This window comes from Mesoplodon mirus (genome assembly GCF_964341445.2).
Source record: "Mesoplodon mirus genome assembly, chromosome: 10".
Classification (NCBI taxonomy): domain Eukaryota; kingdom Metazoa; phylum Chordata; class Mammalia; order Artiodactyla; family Ziphiidae; genus Mesoplodon; species Mesoplodon mirus.
The window spans coordinates 87,471,487-87,495,063 of NC_138986.1; the positions used below are offsets into that span (position 1 = coordinate 87,471,487).

Below are 23,577 nucleotides of genomic sequence, written 5' to 3' on the forward strand. Positions count from 1 at the left end.
TTTTTCATTAGCTTATAATGTTTTTTAGAGTTCTGTTGGACTGAAACACAACAGTAGGTCATTTGGATGAGAACAATTGTCTAGTAAAACCCTTTCAGATGAAAAGTTTCTTTAAAAATTATATTTGATGCTCACATGGTACAGATTTATTATTAATTTCCCAAAGGCCTATAATCTTTAAAAAGGGGGATATATCTAAATTTGATGACTTCACATTTTCTTATGGGTGGAATGATGGGAAAACCCATAAAAATAATCTGAATGCAGGACACCAATAGGAATTGTTAACGCAAAGCCCTTAACAGTTCAGTTTTGTTTCAAAAGTACGGTTCTGTGCACATACATGTTTGGCCAGCATATTATTTCTAAAGGCCCCTGTGGAAGGCATCAGTGATAGATGACAGATAGATAGATAGATATTACATATGTGTGTGTGTGTGTATATATATATATATATATCTCCAATAAAATATTATTTTTTTTTTTTTTTTTTTTTTTTTTTTTTGCTGTACGCGGGCCTCTCACTGCTGTGGCCTCTCCCGTTGCGGAGCACAGGCTCCGGACACACAGGCTCCGCGGCCATGGCTCGCGGGCCCAGCCGCTCCGCGGCATGTGGGATCTTCCGGGATCGGGGCACGAACCCGTGTCCCCTGCATCGGCAGGCGGACTCTCAACCACTGCGCCACCAGGGAAGCCCTAAAATATTATTTTTAAACTGTCTTCTCTTAGACACAATGAACAAATCAGTGAGAATGTCATAACTAGGGTTCAGTGATGATTATCAAAATACCCCAGAGCAGGAGAAGCCAATTCTGGACATAAGACATCATGGCATCAGGGAGAATGAGCTTGGTTGGGGATCAGACAGGTGCGACTGTAAATCCTAGCTCATCCACTTAACTTTTATTATCTGCTAATTTATCTTGCTCACTCTTAATTTATCTGAGTCTCGGTATCCTAAATTATAAAATAATATTGGTAGACTTACTAGTTATAATTGCATAGCATATGTGCCATAGTGCATAGTATGTGGTCAGTTTTCTGTGTATTCATTTATTTATTTAGGGCCAGACATGCCATTCAACCCTGGCATAAAAGAGCGGAAAACAACAACAACAAAGTCTGCTCCTCTCTCAAAGATCTTAAAGGCTCAGTCTGTGTCAGAAAGATGGATCAAGTCTGTGTCAGTAAATAGTGGCTGCCAATAATAATCACAGTATTAATTGTAATGGCAACAGTCCTAGACAGACCTTTCAGAAAGGTCTTTTCAGAGTCAAGGGAGGAAGTGGAGTCCAGCAGCTAAACCTCAGAGGTGTGACTTCCAGCAGTGGGTGGAGTGTAGGTAGACGGGAGGTGATCTTCAGGGAATTCTAGTAACAGTAGTAGGGGTGGCGGTAGCCCTTGCTGGAGCACTGGTGTTGACTGGAATCTGATCTCCTGCAGGACTAGAGAGGGCAAAGTGGGGAATGGCAAGAACCAAAGCACATTAGGGTTAAGATATAAATTCATAACCTTTGAGGGAGAGATGACAGTGAGAGAGGAGCAGGTTATTCCACGAGTGGGGTCCTGACTCCAAGCTCCCATCTGAAGGTTGAGTGCTGTGTCCTGTGTCTAATTACCTTTTTACTCAAGGGAACAACCTGAGGCTGAAAAATATCACTGTGAGTCCTGATGAAAAGCCACAATGGGAAAATTATAGTCTTACAACACTTTCATAGTTTAATGTGGAATCTTAGTTCACTTAAGAAATAATATTAGGGCTTCCTTGGTGGCACAGTAGTTGGGAGTCCGCCTGCCGATGCAGGGGACACGGGTTCGTGCCCCGGTCCGGGAAGATCCCACATGCCGCGGAGCAGCTGGGCCCGTGAGCCATGGCCGCTGCGCCTGGACATCCAGAGCCTATGCTCTGCAACGGAAGAGGCCACAACAGTGAGAGGTCCGCGTACCGCAAAAAAAAGAAATAATATTAAAGCCATGTCACGATGATGGAGCTTTTAGAGGAGAGAGTCACTGTTTAAGTTAAACAAATAAAATACATATTTTATTTTTTTAAGATTCTTGGTCCTACTAAAACTCTAAGTAAACTAATTTTTTTATCATCTCCATGCAAGCTCTGTGATTTATAAGATCTGTTGTAATGTGAAAATGTTTTGTTTATTCAGAAAGTAAGTTATCAAAAAAACCTTCTAATGATTAAGTTTTATTTTATATATACTACCCGTGTGCTTTTGTGCAGAGAAATAGGTGACAAAACTGATAAAAGGATTTTTTTTTAAATTCTGTGTGACAGGGTCAGTGCATTCTCATTCTAAAGCACTATGTCAGTGAAGGATTCTAAAGCAACTAATGAATTAAAAAAGCATAATTAAACTAGGCTGATTGTAGTTTCAGTGTCATGGGTACTTTATTAGGTTCTAATCCATGAAAAATTGATCATCTTCAGTTAAGTAAAATAATTCATATGAAGGCCCTAGCACAGTGGATGATACGTAATAGAATTTCAGTATTTATTGACTATTTAGATAACAGTGTTGATGATAAATTAGTTTTAGTTAAGGAGAAAATTAATTGGAGTCTCTACATTCTTCATTCTCCATAATGGGTATGTTACTGCCTGGTGTTTCATTAGACTATGTAAGACAGTGTATTTAAACTTTATAAATAAAAGTTTACTTCAATAACCTTGCAAAAAGTTATAGAAGAGAAATCATTAAGTTTCATTTCATCTCAGAATTTTGCATTGGCTGCAAATCTTAGGCTGCTCATGAATCCAAAAGATGTCTGGAATTCTTAATGCTTTCTATGCTCTGAATTGATTTTGTTCATCTCAGTGTAGAGTAATAGTTACAGCTTTTCCCCTCCTTTCTTGCTTTTTTGGTGTTGGGTTAGAGATTCAGAGCTAACCTCAGATATCTGCTTTCTATTATCATAGGATTATTATATTATTATAGTTGGGTCTTACTATAGAAAGTACTTACTGACCTCAAAGAAATACATAATCTAGCTCTGTTACATTAGGAGACAGAGAAAGATGGGGAAAGAGGAGAGAGAGAGAAAGAGAGAGAAAGGTGGGGAGGAGAAGGGGAAGGAAAGAGGTTGTTCCTGACCTATGTTATATGTCAGATCATCATAAGATTATTAATTAAATTATTAAATTTACAACCACAAACTAATTTGAAGCAGCCTCTCTGTGCATCTGTCATACTGAAATTTTGTCAATAGTCTGTACCATTTACTTTCTCTGATGTGGTTGTTTGATCTTGCACTTGAAGACATGATTGTACTTTCCTGAAACTACTTTTAATTTCATGTCCAAATGCCAACAAATGTGGATTTGCTGAGCAAGTAGAAGAATCAATTATTTTTGTAAAACTACTGTGAGTGTTGCTCAGGAGTATGCCATGTAACATAAAATCCATAGGTATTAGACAGTATCCATGAAAAATAGATAAAAACTAAATACCTTTTTTTCTTCTTATCATAGTGCATTACCTTTCTTTAATTAAATACTTCTTTTTGATGGTTTGAAACAAGGAGCAAAGATCTGCAATTGCTCTATTACTTGATTTCCTTTACATATAGATTTATCTCAACAGCCAAATCCATATCTGTTTCTCAAATGGTCCATAAAATCATGAATCCTAAATTAAATGAAACCCAAAATATCTGCCAGTGATTTATTTGTATAAATATTAGCTTCTTTTTTTCTTTCCAGTTAAATTACCATCGTTCTCAAATGCCTAAATGTGATTTTCAAAAAGAAAAATACTAATGATATATCTTATTACTAATTTTTTAATAGGTTGAAATTCACCAACTTCAAATCTACTGTAACTCGAACTTCATAGCTCAAGAAACATGTTGTGAGATATCAGACCCTAAGGTAAGCTCAGTTTCTGGTGTGTGAAGACTGTAGAAGGCCAGTTGCCTGGGCTGCAGAGCCACGTGTAGGGCAGCACTGAACGTCTTCTCTTGAAGCCAGGCGAGCAAACAGTTCCAAGCGAGAGACCCCTCATGGGGCTGTCTCATCGTCTCTTGTCACAATTTTAATCCCAGTGCTTCAGCTTGAACTTCAGGAAAGATATGGCCTCACTTTGGACTCCACATGAGTAAAAGAGAATTTATGCCTTTCTCGCTAAATCACACTCTGACGGTAGCATCAGCATTTTCCAGTTACAGGGGTTTTATGTCTGTGATCATACATTATTCTCACTCACTTCCCTCTCCTAGCCATCACCCTTCCTGGCCAGTATTCCTTTGTGAGAGATTTTTCACCTGCATCTTCCCCTCTCCTCTTACCGCCCTGGTCCACCTTTACCTCATGCCTGGATCGTCGCATTATTGTGTCATCCACCTTCCCTGTCCCCACATAGCCAGAATAAGTCTCTGCATCACTGCTTTGTAGGTTCATTTACCTTCTTCCGCTAAACATCTGTTATTCAGAAACGCTGATCTTCTAGATGTGCTAAGGAACAAGGCTGGCTGACGTGAATAAGACACATTCCCGGTCCTCTGCTCATCTCACCTCAAAGACTTTGGTTACTCCCTGTTTGCAACAAATTAGAACTTCAGTTTCTTAGTCTCTCATTCTTAATATTCTCAACCTAACTCTACAACTATTACTTTCTTGTACCAACCTTCTATTTAAAAAAACCCACTAAATTCAGTACTTTCTGTATCTTTTATTGCAATGGTCATGTGTGTGTCTTATATTATTAGATATAGTTGTATTTGTTTTTAATTTATTCAACTACCTTTTAAACTCATTGAGGGGAATTCTACTTTTGTACCCTTCTTTTATGATTAGTGCTTTGTTTGTAAAAGATGTCAAAACATTGTTTCTTGACTTGTTGACTGGTGTTTGAAAGGGATTAATTCTGAAGTCTTACAGAAAGAACATAGGAAAAGTAAAATTAAAAAGTGAAAATGTTATTCATTGGGTCAGATTTCCCAGAAGTTCTAAACTTACCATTGAAAATTGTAAGAAGATGTATCCATAGTTTAGTAGTTCAAAAATATTTTTAACTTCTATTCCTCACTTTGGGTAGTAGAATAATAATGTGATCAACTGACTCAAAGCATAACTAAGTCTGTAAAAATTATATGTTTTGCTAACGTAACTTGGTTTTATAAAGCATATCTCCAACCCAGTTTATGGCTCTCATTGCAAGGAAAGCCAGCCAAATATCTTTCTATAAATATCTGAAAAGGTAATTTAGAATGCCAATCTACAGACTTGAAATGCCTAGACTTCCTGGAGGCACACATTTAAATCTTGAAGATGTGAATTCTCCAGAAGTTTTTCTTTAATTAATTATGCTTCTTTTATGTGAGAGCTTTTAAAATACGTATTTTCCCTGATTGAAAAGTAACAACATGATGTTTTGAGGTACCTAAATATTATACTCTTGACCAATAGTCACTCCAACTTGAATTATGAGAAAACTGTTTAAGGAAATAGGTGATGGATTCGATGGAGTGGCTTGATAATTAAAAGTGGTGACATGACCCCACACATCATGAAAAAAAAATTTTAAATCATGTTTGAAAAAGATTTGGTTTTAAAGAGTAGAAAATAAGGTAGGACATCATCTCCAACCTTGAAAAAACATAACAAAAGACTGCTTATTTTCCAGCTGATAAGTATTTGGGGGCGGACATCACCATTCTGTTAATCATTAACAGGAAATGGATATATGCTATATTTACATTTAACGGAAATATATATTTTGGAAGGTAAATAGTTATATAAAAGATATTTAAGTGCATCTGCTATAATTTTGGCATCAACTATATTTTTTGAAAAATATTTGAACTCAGCAAATTTTAATGTACTTGCTTAAAAATCTGATTTTGTCCTGTAATTTCAAATCAGACCTCCTTTCTGTTAATAATATTTTATAGCATATTTCAAAAGCGAAATTTATTCAGGGTAATCTATAAATATATTTCTTTGCTGCTATTAATTAGGGTTTCTCTTTCTGAAGCAGTCATATTTCATGACTACAGACCTAGACAGAATGAAGAATAAATAGGAAGAGAAGAGAAAATCAGCAACATTTGTTGAAAATAAAGGAGAAAGATGATTAAAATTTTGAGGGCTAATTAACTAAATATGTGTCATATCAAAGCCAGAGGTTTATGAAGCAGGGGATCCTTACTTGTACATCTTATGTTCTCTGTAGGCACTTTTTGGAAAGTGTGAGAAGTTTTATAGTGAAGCCTGAGACATGCTTTTAAAGTCTTAAAGTAGTGAATCAGTTATCCAGAGCAAAACTGTGAGCTCGGAATAGGTCTTGATTATCTAACTGAATCCATGGGGCACGGGGCAGGAACTGGCTGTAAAATCATTTCAAATCATATGAGATAAATGGATCGTTTTGGTGATAATCTTGTATGTTTCATTCTAATGTAATTTTTAGACTTGTGGACTTGGAAACTTATGACGATAACTAGACAGCTAATCATTAAATCTGCAGAGAGTAAATGTGATAGAACTAGTGGTAAAGACGGGAAACTAGTCCCAGTTTTTCTGGGAGCTATTTTTCTTACTGTGTTTACTGTGCTCACAAGCATTAGAATGCTACACACTTTTTCAAAATATTATTTTGTTTGACAAGTTACGTATGTTTACTTTATAAAATTTGGAAAATACAGCCAACTGCATAGAAGAAAATAAATATCAACCATGATCTCATCACAATAAATAACCACAGACAATATTTTAATTTTGTATCCTGACAATATTTTTCCAGGCATATATAATTTGTAGTATATAAAGTAATGTGTGAACACTTCCCCCTAAAATGCAAATATAGAGATATGAAATTGCAAATTTATGAAACTGCAAATTCAGAGTTACAAACCGTGGTAAGGACTCTGGTAAATGATATTGAGAGGAAAGGATGCGTTTATCTTCTTCAGACGGCCATCTGGATTTATTTTTTGACAGAAAAAAAGTTCATTGCTTTGTAACCAAATTTCACTTCATGTGGCCGTCCCCACATGTTCTGAACACACTGGATAAGTTATAAAAGTCATAACTTGTCTGTTACAGTGGAGACTTTTGAATAAAGAGCAATGGACTGGAATAAGATACACATACTTTGATTAAATACATACTACCTTAGAGCATAAAAAGCGTTTATTTTCTACTTTTACATGCCTTTATAATCATCTTCTTGAAATAAACAATGTTTTAAAAGTTCAAATTATGTTCTTTTATTTTAAAATTTGTTCCCAAAACACATATACCAATGTTATTTGTATAAAGTATTTTATTGTAACAATTGTAATTCTTGTAAACGTTTGATATTACTGTACTTGTCATAAAGTCACCTATAATAGCTTTAGAATTTCTCACCAAAACCAACAATTTAATGCATTTCTAGTGTGTTGTCAGTGTAGTAAAAATGTAGGGGTCTAGTGAAAGGGCAAAGTCATTATGGACTTTCACAGGTTGGTGTCAACCTTTGCTTATTAGAAGGAAGTTCTTGCAAGAAACTCCAGTCATGTCTAGTTTGGTGAGAGTCAGTGCTGGGAATGTCACCATGTTTGGAATTGACCCCATATCCTAAAGCCTCTTTCTGGATTTTAGTGCCCAGAGCAGCATGGCTTTGGAAGTACTGCAGCATCATTGGTACCCGCTCATGCCAGTAGAATGTCTGCATTTCTGCCAGTAAAGCAGGAACTTACAGACCAGTGCCAGTGCATTCCAAACAAGGTATGATCCCTTTCACCTGTGCCCACAGGAAAGCCACGCCACACAGTGAGCCAGGCCCTGAGGGTGTGGCCCTGGTCTTGCCCTTTAGTGCTGGTTGAATCAGGTACCTGAGCCTCTCAGTCGCTGGGTGGGTTAAGAGAAGGGGGTTGGGGATAGGATCTCCTGGATTTTGATCTGGAGAGTTCTGAGGCCATCTGACCTCCTTTTCTGGGTAGGAAGTAGAAGAAAATAAAGGGAGGAACCACCTGTACAACAGCTAAGTACAAGGGCATAACACATGCCAGGAATAGGCTTCAATTCTGTGAATTCACAGATGAAGGAAACGCAGTGCCTGCCCTTCAACGCCTACCCAAAGATACTCTACATAGTGTGGAGACCGTGTCTGTCCAGTGTCCCCAATATCCACCCAGCTCTCCTTTGTACAGGACGTGCAGAGGAGCTCTGTTATCGCCCAAAGAATTTGTTTTGCTTGCCCCTTCCTGGTGAGGAAGCCTGGGCCCGTTGGGCTACACAAGCATCTTTTGTGGATGTTAATGGCACTCAGAGGCCTGAGTGATCTCTGGACGGCTTTCCTCTACACCAGTACAAAGGGAGGGGAAACTTGCCCCAGCTTCTAGAGCAGAAGGTCCCCGGCACCATGACCTGATGCATGCTTAGGCTTAGAGCATCCTGCGCCACTTCCCTTCCTGGCTGGAGTAGCGGGGAGGAGGGTGAGGTGGGAGTTTAGAGGAAGCTTACATTTCCTCAAGTGAATAGCCCTGCACAGGAAGCTCCATGCGAAAGGCAAGTACGAGGTGCAGGGTGCATGGAGGAGAGCGCGTGTTCCAGCCCATGGAAGGTCTCGGGGAGGAGGTGATGCTGGCAGGCATTTGGAATAGGGGGTAGTGAGCCTTATGATGAGGGGAGAGGGGCCTCCCAGCGGAGGGACCTGCATCAGCTCCCAGGAGAGCAAAGCTTTGTCTTACTATTGTCAGCTTCTTATTTACAGACTGTGTTTTTAGTTCAATGTGACAGAATATTTGATAACACAAAATTCATTTCTGCTCAGGGAGAAGCAGGATTACTGGGAGTTCCAGGCTCACCTGGACAGAAGGGGGACAAAGGAGAGCAGGTAAGACACCAGCTAATGCTGTCGGGACAAAAGAGGATTCGTCCAAAAGTGACTTCACAGTTGGGTCCACCTCATTTTTCTGTGTCCCATACAAATGCACATTTCTGTGAAAGGCTATCGAGGGCTGTATTTAAGTGCTGATCACTGAAATAAGGAAGACTATATTGGCATGTAAGTCTGCTTTTGCATTCCGACTGGAAGGCTGGCCTAAAATATACCTGTAAACCACAAGCAAAATTGTGAAGCAAGAAAGTGTCTTTTAGTTGGGCTCTAGCCTTCTTTAGCATTTTCTTCTCCAGATACGTGACGAACTCCTGTTTTTCTGTCTGCTGATAGGTCTCCACTGAAGGTTCTTCCCCACCCTTTATTCATACAGCTTACCTTTGTTGAGCACCTGCTCTGCGTAAGGCCTAGTGCTGGGTGTTAGAGCGGATAGAAGGAATAGGCTATGTTCCGGGATTTTACATCTGGAAGGAGATAGAAGACCTTACAAGGCCACACCAGTTAGGTGCTATAGGAGGGTTGCAGGGGCCCTGAGGTAACAGTCTTGGGGAGACTGGGGAGAGAGTTTGCTGGAGAAGATGGTGGGTGAGCTGGACCTGTGCAGATCTGAGTCTAGCCAGGATCCATGCTTTTCCTTTCTGCCTGTCCTTCTCAAAATGGAACTGTCTATTCCCCACTCTTTGAGTCATTTAGTAACCATTTTTTTTTTTTTTTTTTTTTTTTTCTGTACGCGGGCCTCTCACTGCTGTGGCCTCTCCCGTTGCGGAGCACAGGCTCCGGACACACAGGCTCCGCGGCCATGGCTCGCGGGCCCAGCCGCTCCGCGGCATGTGGGATCTTCCGGGATCGGGGCACGAACCCGTGTCCCCTGCATCGGCAGGCGGACTCTCAACCACTGCGCCACCAGGGAAGCCCAGTAACCATTTTTTAAATTGAAGTATAGTTAATTTACCATGTTGTGTTAGCTTCAGGAGTACAGCAAAGTTATTCAGCGATATATATATAAAAATAACTGAATCTATAAGTATATTCTTTTTCAGATTCTTTTCAATTATAGATTATTACAAGACACTGAGTGTAGTTCCCTGTGCTATACAGTAGGTCCTTGTTGGCTATCTGTTTTATATGTAGTAGTGTGTATATGTTAATCCCATCTCCCTCTGGTAACCATAAGTTTGTTTTCTATGAGTCACACCTTTTGTTAGCTAACTAGGTAGATTAATTCCTGCTAAGGTTAGGAGTTGATTATGTTCTTACTATCTTTCCAAGGTAGAACAGATTTAAATTCTTTTTCATGCCTTAACTTGGAAGTCCATGGTTCTAAATTATTTATATAATCTACGTGGACTCCTTATTTTAAAAGGTAAGAGACTGAAGTTTGTGAAATGACTGATCCCTCAAAGTTGCACAGCAAGCTTCAACCAAGCCATCCTTTGTCTTTTGACTCCCAAAGGAGGGTCCACCATTGTACCTTCCATGGGAACTTCTGGCACCTAAGCAAGTGCTTGAGAAGAAATGTTTGGGTTTGGGATGGGCATTTATTTTTGCCCTTGAGATCACACTTGTTTATTTTTGCTTTTATTACTTTTGCTTTTGGAGACATATTCAAAAAAATTATCACCAAGATATATGTTGAGGGGATTACTGCCTATGTTTTCTTCTAGGAGTTCTATGGTTTCAGATCTTACGTTCAAGTCTTTAATCCATTTTGGGTTAATTTTTTTGTATGGTATAGGATAGTGGTCAAGTTTCATTCTTCTTTGCATGTGGCTCTGCAGTTTTCTCAGCACTCACTATTTATTTATTTAAAAAATTTTATTTATTTTGTACTGAAGTATAGTTGATTTACAGTGTTGTGTCAGTTTCAGGTGTACAGCAAAGTGATTCAGTTATCTATATATATTCTTTTTCAGATTCTTTTCCCTTATAGATTATTACAAAATATTGAGTGTAGTTCCACATGCTATACAGTAGGTCCTTGTTGGTTATCTGTTTTATATATAGTATGGTGTACATATTAATCCCAAACTCTTAATTTATCACTCCCTCCTTTCCTCTTTGGTAACATAAGTTTGTTTTCTATGTCTGTGGGTCTATATCTGTTTTGCATATAAGTTCATTTGTATCATTCTTTTTTAGATTCCATGTATAAGCAATATCATATGATATTTGTCATTCTCTGTAGGCTTACTTCATTTAGTATGATAATCTCTAGGTCCATCCATGTTGCTTCAAATGGCATTATTTCATTCTTTTTTATGGGTATTATTCCATTCTATATATGTACCACATCTTCTTTATCCATTCATCTGTCGATGGACATTTAGGTTGCTTCCATGTCTTGGCTATTGTAAATAGCCAACACTATTTATTGAAGAGGCTATCCTTTTCCCACTATATATTTGTGACTCCTTTGTCATAAATTAATTGACCATATATATGTGGGTTTATTTTTGGGCTCTCTGTTCTGTTCCACTGATATATGTGTCTGTTTTTATGCCAATACCACACTATTTTAATTACTATAAATTTATAATATAGTTTGGAAAGAAGATCCATCTATATGCTACCTATAAAATACTCACTTTATATGTAAGGACACACACAAACTGAAAGTGAAGGGCTTGGAAAAGATATTCCAATCTTTTGCAAATGGAAATCAAAAGAAAGCTGAGTAGCTATACTTACATCAGACAAAATAGACTTCAAACAAGGAATGTAATAAGAGCCAAAGGTGGGTTTTATATAATGATAAAGGGGTCAATCCAACAAGAGGATGTAACATTTGTAAGTATTTGTGCACTTAACCCAGAAGTGCCTAAATATATAAAGCAAATACTAACACTCCTAAAGGGAGAAGTAGTCAGTAATACAATAATAGTAGGAAACTTTAATACCCCATTACCTCAATGCATACATCATCCAGACAGAAAATCAATAAGGAAATACTAGCCTTAAATGACAGATGAACCAGATGAACTTAAGAGATACATACAGGGCTTCCCTGGTGGCGCAGTGGTTGAGAGTCCACCTGCCAATACAGGGGACACGGGTTCGTGCCCCGGTCCGGGAAGATCCCACATGCCGCGAAGCAGCTGGGCCCGTGAGCCATGGCCGTTGAGCCTGCGCATCCGGAGCCTGTGCTCCACAACGGGAGAGGCCACAACAGTGAGAGGCCCGCGTACAGCAAAAGAGATATATACAGAACATTCCCTCTGAAAGCAATAGAATATATTCTTCTCAAATATATATGGAACATTTTCTAGAACAGATCATATTTTAGGCCATGAAACAAGTCTTAATGAATTTAAAAGGATTGAAATATATCAAGCATATTTTTCTGACCACAGTGGTATGAAACTAGAAATTAATTATACGAAGGAGACTGGAACATTCACAAATGTAGAGATTAAACAACATGCTACTGGGCAACAAGTGCGTGAAAGAAGAAATCAAAAAAGAAATTAAAAATTACCTTGAGACAAATGAAAATGGAAATATAACATACCAAAATTTGTGGGATGCAACAAAAGCAGTTCTAAGAGAGGAGTTCATAGAGATAAGTGCCTATCTCAAGAAACAATCAGAGGCTCGAATAAACAACCTAACTTTACACCTTAATGAACTAGCAGAAGAAGAACAAATGAAGTCCAAATTTAGTAGAAGGAAGGAAATAAAAATTAGAGCAGAAATAAATGAAATAGAGACTAAAAATACAATGGAGAAGATCAATGAAACTAAGAGCTGGTTTTCTGAAGAGAGAAACAAATTGACAAGCCGATAGCTAGCTAGACTCACCAAGAAAAAAATAGAGGACTCAAATAAACAATAAAAAATGAAAGAGGGCATGGTACAACTGATACCACAGAAATAAAAAAGATCATAATTATTAGAAAATTTATTGTATGCCAAATCTATAAAATATACAAAATGTATCTTAGAATTATAATGTATTACATCATTTCCCATTTATGGTACATTTAAAAAATAATAACATTTGTTTTAACTTCCAGACTACACAAAATTCATAATGGCAAGAGATTTCAGTGGCAAGGCAATGACAGCTGGGATAAAATAAATTGATAATCTACAAAGGAAGGCAAATAATCACTATACTTCCTTTATTGTTTCAGTACATGCACCAGCATTTAATTAAACGAGCATACTCCTTGATGTGCAAATACGACTTCAGATGACCATGGCCATGAATGTGATCAGCTTTTTAAATAAACATGGATGTATTTTTCCTTTTGAGGAGTTGATGAGTACATTTCTGTTCTTATTGTGCTCCGTGATCCTGCAACTTTAATGGGCAGTAAATAAAGATGGCTTTCCATCTGTGTTTGAGTCTTGTATATGTGTTTCATTATTAGAGCAGGTGCACAAAATAGTGCCTGCATAGTTTGAAGATCAAAAGTCATCTTTGCTCTAAGGCATATTGAATAGTTGGTTTTGTGAAATGATCAGAAGTGCAGTGTTACTAAGGCAACCAGATGTTGTTCTCAAGGTTTCTCTTTTGGTGTGTAAGACCAAAAGAGTATATTTAGGGGCTGTAGGACAGTATATTAGAAGGAGTACCACTCTGGAGCCTGAATCACTTGGGATTGAATCCTGTCCACCTCTTACTTGCTTTGAAAATGATGCTTAATAACACTGAGTCAACAGCTTATTGTGAAGAAGGCATACTTAGTACCAGGAACTGGCACATAGTAGATACTTAGCAAATGTATGTTTCCTCTCCTTTTCTATCCACAGTGTAATTGTTCATGTGTTGAAGGAGAGGTAGAGGTAATCCTTTTAGACTGAGTTTACTTTCATATGTGGTTTGATTAAAACCACACACATCTTCATTTTGTGAAATAATTCCTTAGAATTTTCAATTGATTGAATGTTTTAGGTTATAAAAACCTTGAGTTGTTATATGCCACTTAGAGTAAATACTAATAATTTAATGATAGTGATTTCTTCAAAAGATCACTCAGTGATTTAAGTATTCCATTCAAATCTGTGTCTTTTGTTCCCAATCTTATTTGACAAGACTTTTTTTAGATATAGTGTGCTAGTTTTTGAATTTAATTTTTCTCATTCTCATTTTTCTCATTTTACTTTTGGCCCAATGAGATAAAATGAGAAAAGTTTTGAGAATACAGTTCCCAAATCTCTTTGCAAATTATGTATTACTCATTACAATATTTCTGAAGGTCTTACGTTTTGAGAATCCTTACTGTCATCTGTGGCAGCTTTATAAAGAGCAAATTTTATTATGCCTGTACACTATGAGTTAGACAGCTGTTCTGAATAATCCTGTAAGTAAATCTTGTCCCACCTGGATCAAAACCCACCAATGGCTTCCTATTTCCCTCAAGATAACACTGAAGCTCTAACCACGGGCCACAAGGCTTCCCATAATGTGTAGAGCTCTCCCTACCCCAGTACCCCTACCTATAGTGGCTTCTACACTCTCCCCTTGTTCATGTCTGTTCCAAGGTCTTTGCACCAGGCTACATATACCTGGAATGTTCTTCTAGATATTCACATTTCTCTTTCCTTCACATCATTTAGGCTCTCTCTCATAAATCACTTTAAAATAGAGGCTTCCCTGGTGGCACAGTGGTTAAGAATCTGCCTGCCAATGCAGGGGACATGGGTTCGAGCCCTGATCTGGGAAGGTCCCACATGCTGCGGAGCACCTAGGCCTGTGAGCCACAACTGCTGAGCCTGCGCGTCTGGATCCTGTGCTCCGCAACGGGAGAGGCTGCGACAGTGAGAGGCCTGCGCACTGCGATGAAGAGTGGCCCCCGCTCGCTGCAACTGGAGAAAGCCCTCGCACAGAAATGAAGACCCAACACAGCCAAATAAATAAATAAATAAATAAATATAAAAAAAATAGAAAGGCCTCTTCTGACATCTCTCTGTAAAAAGCATCCCTTCATTCCACCTCTATCTTCTTTCTTTTCTTAGCACTTTTATTGTCACTTGACTTGTTATCATTATACCTCTATTTATTCCCCCATTAGAATATGAGTTCAGTGAGCACCATACATAGAACAGCACATAATAGGAGCTAAAAATACGTTGAATGAATGAACATTCTACCACAAGGAAAGTCTAAGTCATCAACTCAGCTGTTTCTAGAACCTGTGAATTCTCTGCCCCAGTTGCCCAGTGGACCTTGCCAAGCAGGGCGAAGAGTCAGTTTGCAGAGAGGGAGCTAGATAAGCTAAATCGTTAAGAACTGTTATATTATTCACTAATGTTCTACTACACTTTTTCCTTTAGAAACAAAAGCATTTAAAAAAATTTGCATAGTGACCTGATTAGTTTTAGCTTGATGTTACCCACTAGTTAATGATGAATCAGAAATATTTGGAGAAAAGCCACAAGTTTTGGCATGACTTAGTGTTTATTTGCCTATTTTCTCATCCACACTGTGATGCTTCATTAGTCTGATTTACTGCTTCTTTTTTCTTCATAAAGCTTATGACCCCCTCTCATGGAGAAAGGTAGTTTGAGATTCAACCACTGCTTATAAACACATAGCTGTGATGAACATTCTATATCAGGCCACCCAATCAGAGCATCCTAACCATGCCCTCTGTCCAAGACTAAACTATGGATGACATTATTTGAAATAGTAATTAATACTTTTCTTTCATTTAGGCTCAATTATTGTAATTTTCTGAATCTTTTAATTCCCTTTTCTTAGCAAATGTGGTTAGCAGCCTAATGACTTAGCAACTACATTACTTTCTCAGTTCTTTAATACCCTTGCTAATACCTTCACCCACTTCAGAGTTGAAATTCCCTCAGTTTTATAAAACAGCAGCTCAATTTCAATGTTCCTGAACCTAAGGAGGAGTATGATCTGAGGTCTATTTGGGGAACAATTTTCCAGTTTAGTTTTGTATTATTACCTTCCATATCAAGTTAATTTCCTGAAAAGTGTAGGCTTTATGAAATGATTGCTTTGTAGGTATACTTTTAGAGAAAATCAAAATAATTTAAGATGAAATGTTAACTTACTTGACTGTATAGTCAAAAACTTCGGTATTCTACTATCCCTACTCTCTAATCTCACTGTATGGAAGTTTCCATTTTGAGTGGTCTAGTGTGTTAACCCAGAGATTACTAGTGAATTTCCCTTTATTTTGTTTCCAGTGTGACATTACTCATGTGCCCGTTCTGAAGACACACCACACCAATAAAAAAATAACTGAATCAAAATATATTCATAATTTTTTAAAAGAAGGAATATTTTTCCCTTAGTAATAACCTCAAAGAAGCAAGATTTAATATTTATGGTTTTGAATTTTTGTCTATGTCGATATGAGAAATAAAGAATATTTCTTCATCCTTTCTAATACAATATTGAGCATATTGGATTAATTGACAGGTTCTTTTTTGTTTTTGTAATTTTACTCCATCTGATATAATCTCATCTAATCTATAGGAACTTGAAGTTGACATTTATTTGTATGCCTTAAATCTGAAATTAACATGTAACATCAGGGTAATAATGGTATTATATACTCATAGAATTCTAATGGGTTTATTAATCTCTACCAAGCATTAGTAATAGAGAAATTCATTCAGAAAGTTTACATTATTGTCCACTGTCTCAAGGATAAATTTATTAGACTGAATTTGTGAAAGAGCCATAAAGGCAGATAAAGGTAGCCCATCAGCTTCACTGAGCAGATTTTTTTCAGTTAACGTGGATGAGCAAGGAAACTGACAAAAGGATTGACCCAGCTTCGGAGTGTTTTCCTGGAGGATGTAATGGAAGGTCAGGCACACTAAATATAAAAATATGGGTACCTTGGAGTCTGAAATTTCATGACTTATTTGAATTGAAAGTACCAGGTACTAGTTGAAGTAACAGCAATAGAATCATTCCTTAACCTTTGATAAATATAGAAGAAATGAGAAAGCTGTACTGCATATGTCTGTGTGGAGAATGTCTAGTTTGAGTTTTGATTAGCACTCTGATATTTATTATTAACTTTCTGATAATTTATTAATTGTCAAAAGTGTAGTTAATGACTTGTGAATAATAGGAAAAAAGAACTTAATGGCACACACTTCGGTGCGAGCAAAAGCAACTCATCTATGACAACCTTAGCAATTAATACACCTTTGAAAAAACTCCTAATGAGAATTTCTATATTTCAGGGTGCAGTTGGTCTTCAAGGTGAATTAGGTGCTCCTGGAATTCCTGGGGAAAAGGTATGTGGATCTGATTCTTGATTAAGCTTTGTAGCTATTTTACCAAGTTATATCAGAGAGGAAGGGAAAATACACGGAACAAGTCTGGTATTTCGGGGTGTGGGGGGCAGTCAGCAAACTGTGGCCCTGCAGGAGGGCTGTCAAAAATTCCTGCTGTATGACTTAGTAAATCAGGTTTTACTGGAACACAGCCATGCTCATGGGTCTTCATAATGGCTAAGGCTGCTTTTGTGCTACACAGCAGTGTCTGGTAATTGTGGCAGAGATTCTAAAATATTTACTGTCTGGCCCTTTGCAGAAAACACTTGCTTCAGAACATTAGTCATTATTCTAAGAGACCCAAGGCTTCTTAATTTCACTGTTTTATGTTTGGTATAGTATCTTTCTTGCAGGGGAGGGTTACTTATTGATATGTTTTGTCTTTTCTCTCTTTCTTTTTAAATTGAAGTCTAGTTGATTTACAAGGTTGTGTTAGTTTCAGGTGTACAGCAAAGTGATTCAGCTATACATACATACATATATATATATATATATATATATATATATATATGTAAATCTATTCTTTCTCAGATTATTTTCCCTTATAGTTTATTACAAGATATTGAATATAGTTCCCTGTGTTACACAGTAGGCCCTTGTTGTTTACCTATTTTATTTATAGTAGTGTGTATCTGTTAATCCCAAGCTCCTAATTTATCACTCCCCCACTTTTCCCTTTGGTAACCGTAAGTCTGGTTTCTATGTCTGTGAGTCTGTTTCTGTTTTTGTAGATAAGTTCATTTGTATCATTTTTTAAGATTCCACAAATAAGCGACCATATGATATAGGATCTTTTAATATGTATTTCACTGCAGACATAAATAAACATTTAAAAATAAAGTATCGCATGAAATATGATAAATAAAAATACAAGAAATATATTTCAATCCATCAATAAAATGATTTTCACATTGTCTTCTCTAATACTGTAAAGATGATTCTAAATAATGAATCCACTCACAAGAGGTTAGCATACTTATTCAGGAAACTTTAAAAAAATTGTTATATTTGTAACTTAGATTGCAATTATCTTATTTTTCACTTAAATTGCTGAATTATTAGAGTTTTACATGTTGATGCTAAGAAAATTCTCTTGTTCACTAAAATAAATTTAACGTAAATTTCCGTAGCTGTTCTAGCTGCACTAATTATCAAGTGAGTCCATTTTACCTCATTATCTAGAGGGTCATGACCTCTGTGGTTATGAAGCTATCATTGTCACGAGGGGAACTGAAGCTGAGGTGGTAGGAGGTTCAGAACTTATTTTTTGAGTCCTTCTTAAACGTGTCTCTGATATCTAACTGCTTCACTGATGTTTCTCTGTTTCTTTTAGAAATTATTCAGCCTGATATGCAAATTCTTTACTCCTGTAAATGTTAGACTCAGTAAAACCCAACAAACTTTGTAAATAATGATACCTTGCTGCAAGCTAACGATTATTTGGGCTGCTGTCCTCTTGCTTAATCTTTCTGATGACATTAAACAAAGACACTTCAGTAAGTAAAAGTTCCTTCAGACACTTGTTTAAAGGTCTGAATCCTTCAAAATGCCATTTCTCTAAGAGAATACTACTTAATCACCTAACTCTTGAAGAGATTGCCCAGTCCAAATTTGCTTTATATACCCATTTCACCAATCTCTTCCTAAAATATGTTGTTCAGATTGTTTAGATTTCAGATCATTGGGATTTTAAAAAATACTTGAATATGGGAACTTTTTTTTTTTTTTGCCAAGTACAGAATCACTGGAGAACTTGGACTATAAAATAGATTAGACTTTTTTTTTCCATATATCTTAGAGCTGAGTTATGCTACTTTTTAAAAATCAAATCATACATATGATTATAGAAACAGTAAAATGCCAGGCAAAATAGAAAAGGCAAACTGAGAAAAGATAATTACAACGTACATACAAGAGAGGGATTACTTATACCACCATATGAACAAATCTTTTTTTTTTTTATACAGCAGGTTCTTATTAGTCATCCATTTTATACACATCAGTGTATACATGTCAATCCCAATCGCCCAATTCATCACACCACCACCACCACCCCCTGCTGCTTTCCCCCTTTGGTGTCCATACGTTTGCTCTCTACATCTGTGTCTCAATTTCTGCCCTGAAAACCAGTTCATCTGTACCATTTTTCTAGGTTCCACATATATGCGTTAATATACGATATTTGTTTTTCTCTTTCTGACTTACTTCACTCTGTATGACAGTCTCTAGATGCATCCACGTCTCTACAAATGATGCAATTGCGTTCCTTTTTATGGCTGAGTAATATTCCATTTTTAAAATAATTTTATTATACATGTACCACACCTTCTTTATCCATTCATCTGTCGATGGGCATTTAGGTTGCTTCCATGACCTGGCTATTGTAAATAGTGCTGCAATGAACATTGTGGTATATGACTCTTTTTGAATTATGGCTTTCTCTGGGTACATGCCCAGTAGTGGGATTGCTGGTTCATATGGTAATTCTATTTTTAGTATTTTAAGGAACCTCCATACTGTTCTCCATAGTAGCTATATCAATTTACATTCCCACCAACAGTGCAAGAGGGTTCCCTTTTCTCCACACCCCCTCCATCATTTGTTGTTTGTAGATCTTCTGATGATGCCCATTCTGACTGGTGTGAGGTGATACCTCATTGTAGTTTTGATTTGCATTTCTCTAATAATTAGTGATGTTGAGCACCTTTTCGTGTGCTCCTTGGCCATCTGTATGTCTTCTTTAGAGAAATGTCTATTTAGGTCTTCTGCCCATTTTTGGATTGGGTTGTTTGTTTTTTTAATATTGAACTCATGAGCTGTTTATATATTTTGGAGATTAATCCTTTGTCTGTTGATTCATTTGCAAATATTTTCTCCCATTCTGAGGGTTGTCTTTTCATCTTGTTTATGGTTTCCTTTTCCATGCAAAAGCTTTGAAGTTTCATAGGTCCCATTTGTTTATTTTTGGTTTTATTTCCATTACTCTAGGAGGTGGATCAAAAAAGATCTTGCTGTGATTTATGTCAATGAGTGTTCTTCCTCTGTTTTCCTCTAAGAGTTTTATAGTGTCTGGTCTTACATTTAGGTCTCTAATCCATTTTGAGTTTATTTTTGTGTATGGTGTTAGGGAGTGTTCTAATTTCATTCTTTTACATGTAGCTGTCCAGTTTTCCGAGCACCACTTATTGAAGAGACTTTCTTTTCTCCATTACATATCCTTGCCTCCTTTGTCATAGATTAGTTGACCATAGGTGAGTGGGTTTATCTCTGGGCTTTCTATCTTGTTCCATTGATCTATATTTCTCTTTTTGTGCCAGTACCATAATGTCTTGATTACTGTAGCTTTGTAAAATAGTTTGAAGTCAGGGAGTCTGATTCCTCCAGCTCTGTTTTTTTTCCCTCAAGACTGCTTTGGCTATTCGGGGTCTTTTTTGTCTCCATACAAATTTTAAGATTTTTTGTTCTACTTCCATAAAAAATGCCATTGGTAATTTGATAGGGATTGTATTGAACCTGTAGATTGCTTTGGGTAGTGGAATCATTTTCACAATATTGATTCTTCCAATCCAAGAACATAGTATATCTCTCCATCTGTTGGTATCATCTTTAATTTCTTTCATCAGTGTCTTATAATTTTCTGCATACAGGTGTTTTGTCTCCCTAGGTAGGTTTATTCCTAGGTATTTTATTCTTTTTGTTGCAGTAGTAAATGGGAGTGTTTCCTTAATCTCTCATTCAGATTTTTCATCATTAGTGTATAGGAATGCAACAGATTTCTGTGCATTCATTTTGTATCCTGCTACTTTACCAAATTCATTGATGAGCTCTAGTAGTTTTCTGGTGACATCTTTAGGATTGTCTATGTATCATATCATGTCATCTGCAAACAGTGACAGTTTTACTTCTTCTTTTCCAATTTGTAGTCCTTTTATATCTTTTTCTTCTCTAATTACTGTGGCTAGGACTTCCAAAACTATGTTGAATAATAGTGGTGAGAGTGGACATCCTTGTCTTGTTCCTGATCTTAGAGGAAATGCTTTCAGTTTTTCTCCATTGAGAGTGATGTTTGCTGTGGGTTTGTTATATATGGCCTTTATTATGTTGAGGTAGGCTCCCTCTATGCCCACTTTCTGGAGAGTTTTTATCATAAATGGGTGTTGAATTTTGTCAAAGGCTTTTTCTACATCTATTGAGATGATCATATGGTTTTTCTCCTTCATGTTGTTAATATGGTGTGTCACATTGATTGATTTGCGTATATTGAAGAATCCTTGCATCCCTGGGATACATCCCACTTGATCATGGTGTATGATCCTTTTAATGTGTTGTTGGATTCTGTTTGCTTGTATTTTGTTGAGGATTTTTGCATCTATATTCATGAGTGATATTGGTCTGAAATTTTCATTTTTTGTAGTATCTTTGTCTGGTTTTGGTATCAGGTTGATGGTGGCCTCATAGAATGAGTTTGGGAGTTTGTATGTTATTTGCCGTTTTTCCCTTGCTGCTTTCGATAACTTTTCTTTGTCTTTAATTTTTGCCAGTTTGATTACTATGTGTCTCGGCGTGTTTCTCCTTGGGTTTATCCTGTATGGGACTCGCTGCGCTTTGTGGACTTGGATGGCTATTTCCTTTCCCATGTTAGGGAAGTTTTCTACTATAATCTCTTCAAATATTTTCTTGGGTCCTTTCTCTCTCTCTTCTCCTTCTGGAACCCCTATAATGCAAATGTTGTTGCTTTTTATGTTGTACCAGAGGTGTCTTAGACTATCTTCAGTTCTTTTCATTCTTTTTTCTCTATTCTCTTCTGCAGCAGTGAATTCCACCATTCTGTCTTCCAGGTCACTTATCTGTTCTTCTGCCTTAGTTATTCTGCTATTGATTCCTTCTAGTGTATTTTTCATTTCAGTTACTGTGTTGTTCATCTCTCTTTGTTTGTTCTTTAATTCTTCTAGGCCTTTGTTAAACATTTCTTACATCTTCTCAATCTTTGCCTCCATTCGTTTTCCGAAGTCCTGGATTGTCTTCACTATCATTATTCTGAATTCTTTTTCTGGAAGGTTGCCTATCTCCACTTCATTTAGTTGCTTTTCTGGGGTTTTATCTTGTTCCTTCATCTGGTACATAGCCCTGTGCCTTTTCATCTTGTCTGTCTTTCTGTGAATGTCATTTTTGTTCCACAGGCTGAAGGATTGTAGTTCTTCTTGCTTCTGCTGTCTGCCCTCTGGTCTAGACTTCTTTATTGTGGGGTGTAAAATAAGATTTAATTGGGTTTACACAATGAATAAAGGGAAAGTGGATAAAATTCCCCTGTTATATTTTAAAACAGAATTTACTAAGATTGGTATAAAATACTGTTAATTGGGGCTTCTCTGGTGGCGAAGTGGTTAAGAATCCACCTGCCAATGCAGGAGACATGGGTTCAAGCCCTGGTCCAGTAAGTTGCTCCCACGTGCTGCGGAACAGCTAAGCCCATGTTCCAGAACTACTGAGCCTGCGTGCCACAACTACTGAAGCCCAGGCACCTAGAGCCCCTGCTCTGCAATAACAGAAACCACTGTAAGGAGAAGGTGGAGCACCACAACGAAGAGTAGGCCCCCGCTCGCTGCAACTAGAGAAAGCCCGGTGCAGCAATGAAGACCCAACATAGCCAAAAAATAAATTAATTAATTAATTAAAATAAAATAAAATAAAAATACTGCTACTTGAATTTGGTGCAACAAGGTGACATCTCTTGGATCCTATTTGCGGAAACCAGGCATAAGGTGCTACTGACTGACTGTGGAGGAGGCTTTTAGCTCCGAAAAGGAGTTCTCAGCAAGCGGGACTCCATACAGGAGCTAGAGAGTAATCAAGAGGCTCAACCGCTGCAGATGTTGATCAAATCAATCTTCATCAAGGGCCGTGAGAGTAAGAAAGCAGCAGCCTGGGAAGTTAAACATGCAAGCCAAGAAATTCTCCAGAAAAAAATAGAGTTTCTTAGAAAAGCAAGGGCATTTTGGGCTGAGTGAAGGAGCTGGAGCAAGATGTGGTGTTCCAGGCAAACACAACTCAGAATTAAAGATGCTGTTGCTTTTCCTAGAAGCCCAGATCTGTAGAAAGAATTTCATGAGATGATTCATCCAACACTCCACTTAAAGTAAAACTGCAGTAGATATAAGTGAATATACTAGCTAGCAGTGAATCATTTGGACATAGTAATTCTGGGAATGGAAACCCTCAGCCCTTTGGGCCCATTTGGTCAAACTGGTGACAAGAGTGAGTCTCACAAGATCTGTGTGAAGATGCTGTCTCCAGGGAACTTAAAAGCTGAAGTGTCCATTGACAGATCAATGGATAAAGAAGATGTGGCACATATATTCAATGGACTATTACTCAGCCATAAAAAGAAATGAAATTGAGTTATTTGTAGTGAGGTGGATGGACCTAGAGTCTGTCATACAGAGTGAAGTAAGTCAGAAAGAGAAAAACAAATACT

The 23,577-nt window shown here is 37.3% G+C and overlaps 1 protein-coding gene across 1 annotated transcript in view; it reads left to right on the forward strand.

Moving 5' to 3' along the window:
- The window catches only part of COL19A1 (collagen type XIX alpha 1 chain), a gene marked incomplete at both ends in the record, with an annotated part of 335,692 nt that overhangs the window by 45,636 nt on the left and 266,479 nt on the right, over positions 1–23,577 (forward strand). Inside the window, 3 exons of the mRNA XM_082634300.1 lie at positions 3,803–3,883; positions 7,598–7,723; positions 8,772–8,834. Coding sequence (XP_082490426.1) covers positions 3,803–3,883; positions 7,598–7,723; positions 8,772–8,834 — 270 coding nt within the window. The remainder of the gene's footprint in view (positions 1–3,802; positions 3,884–7,597; positions 7,724–8,771; positions 8,835–23,577) is intronic.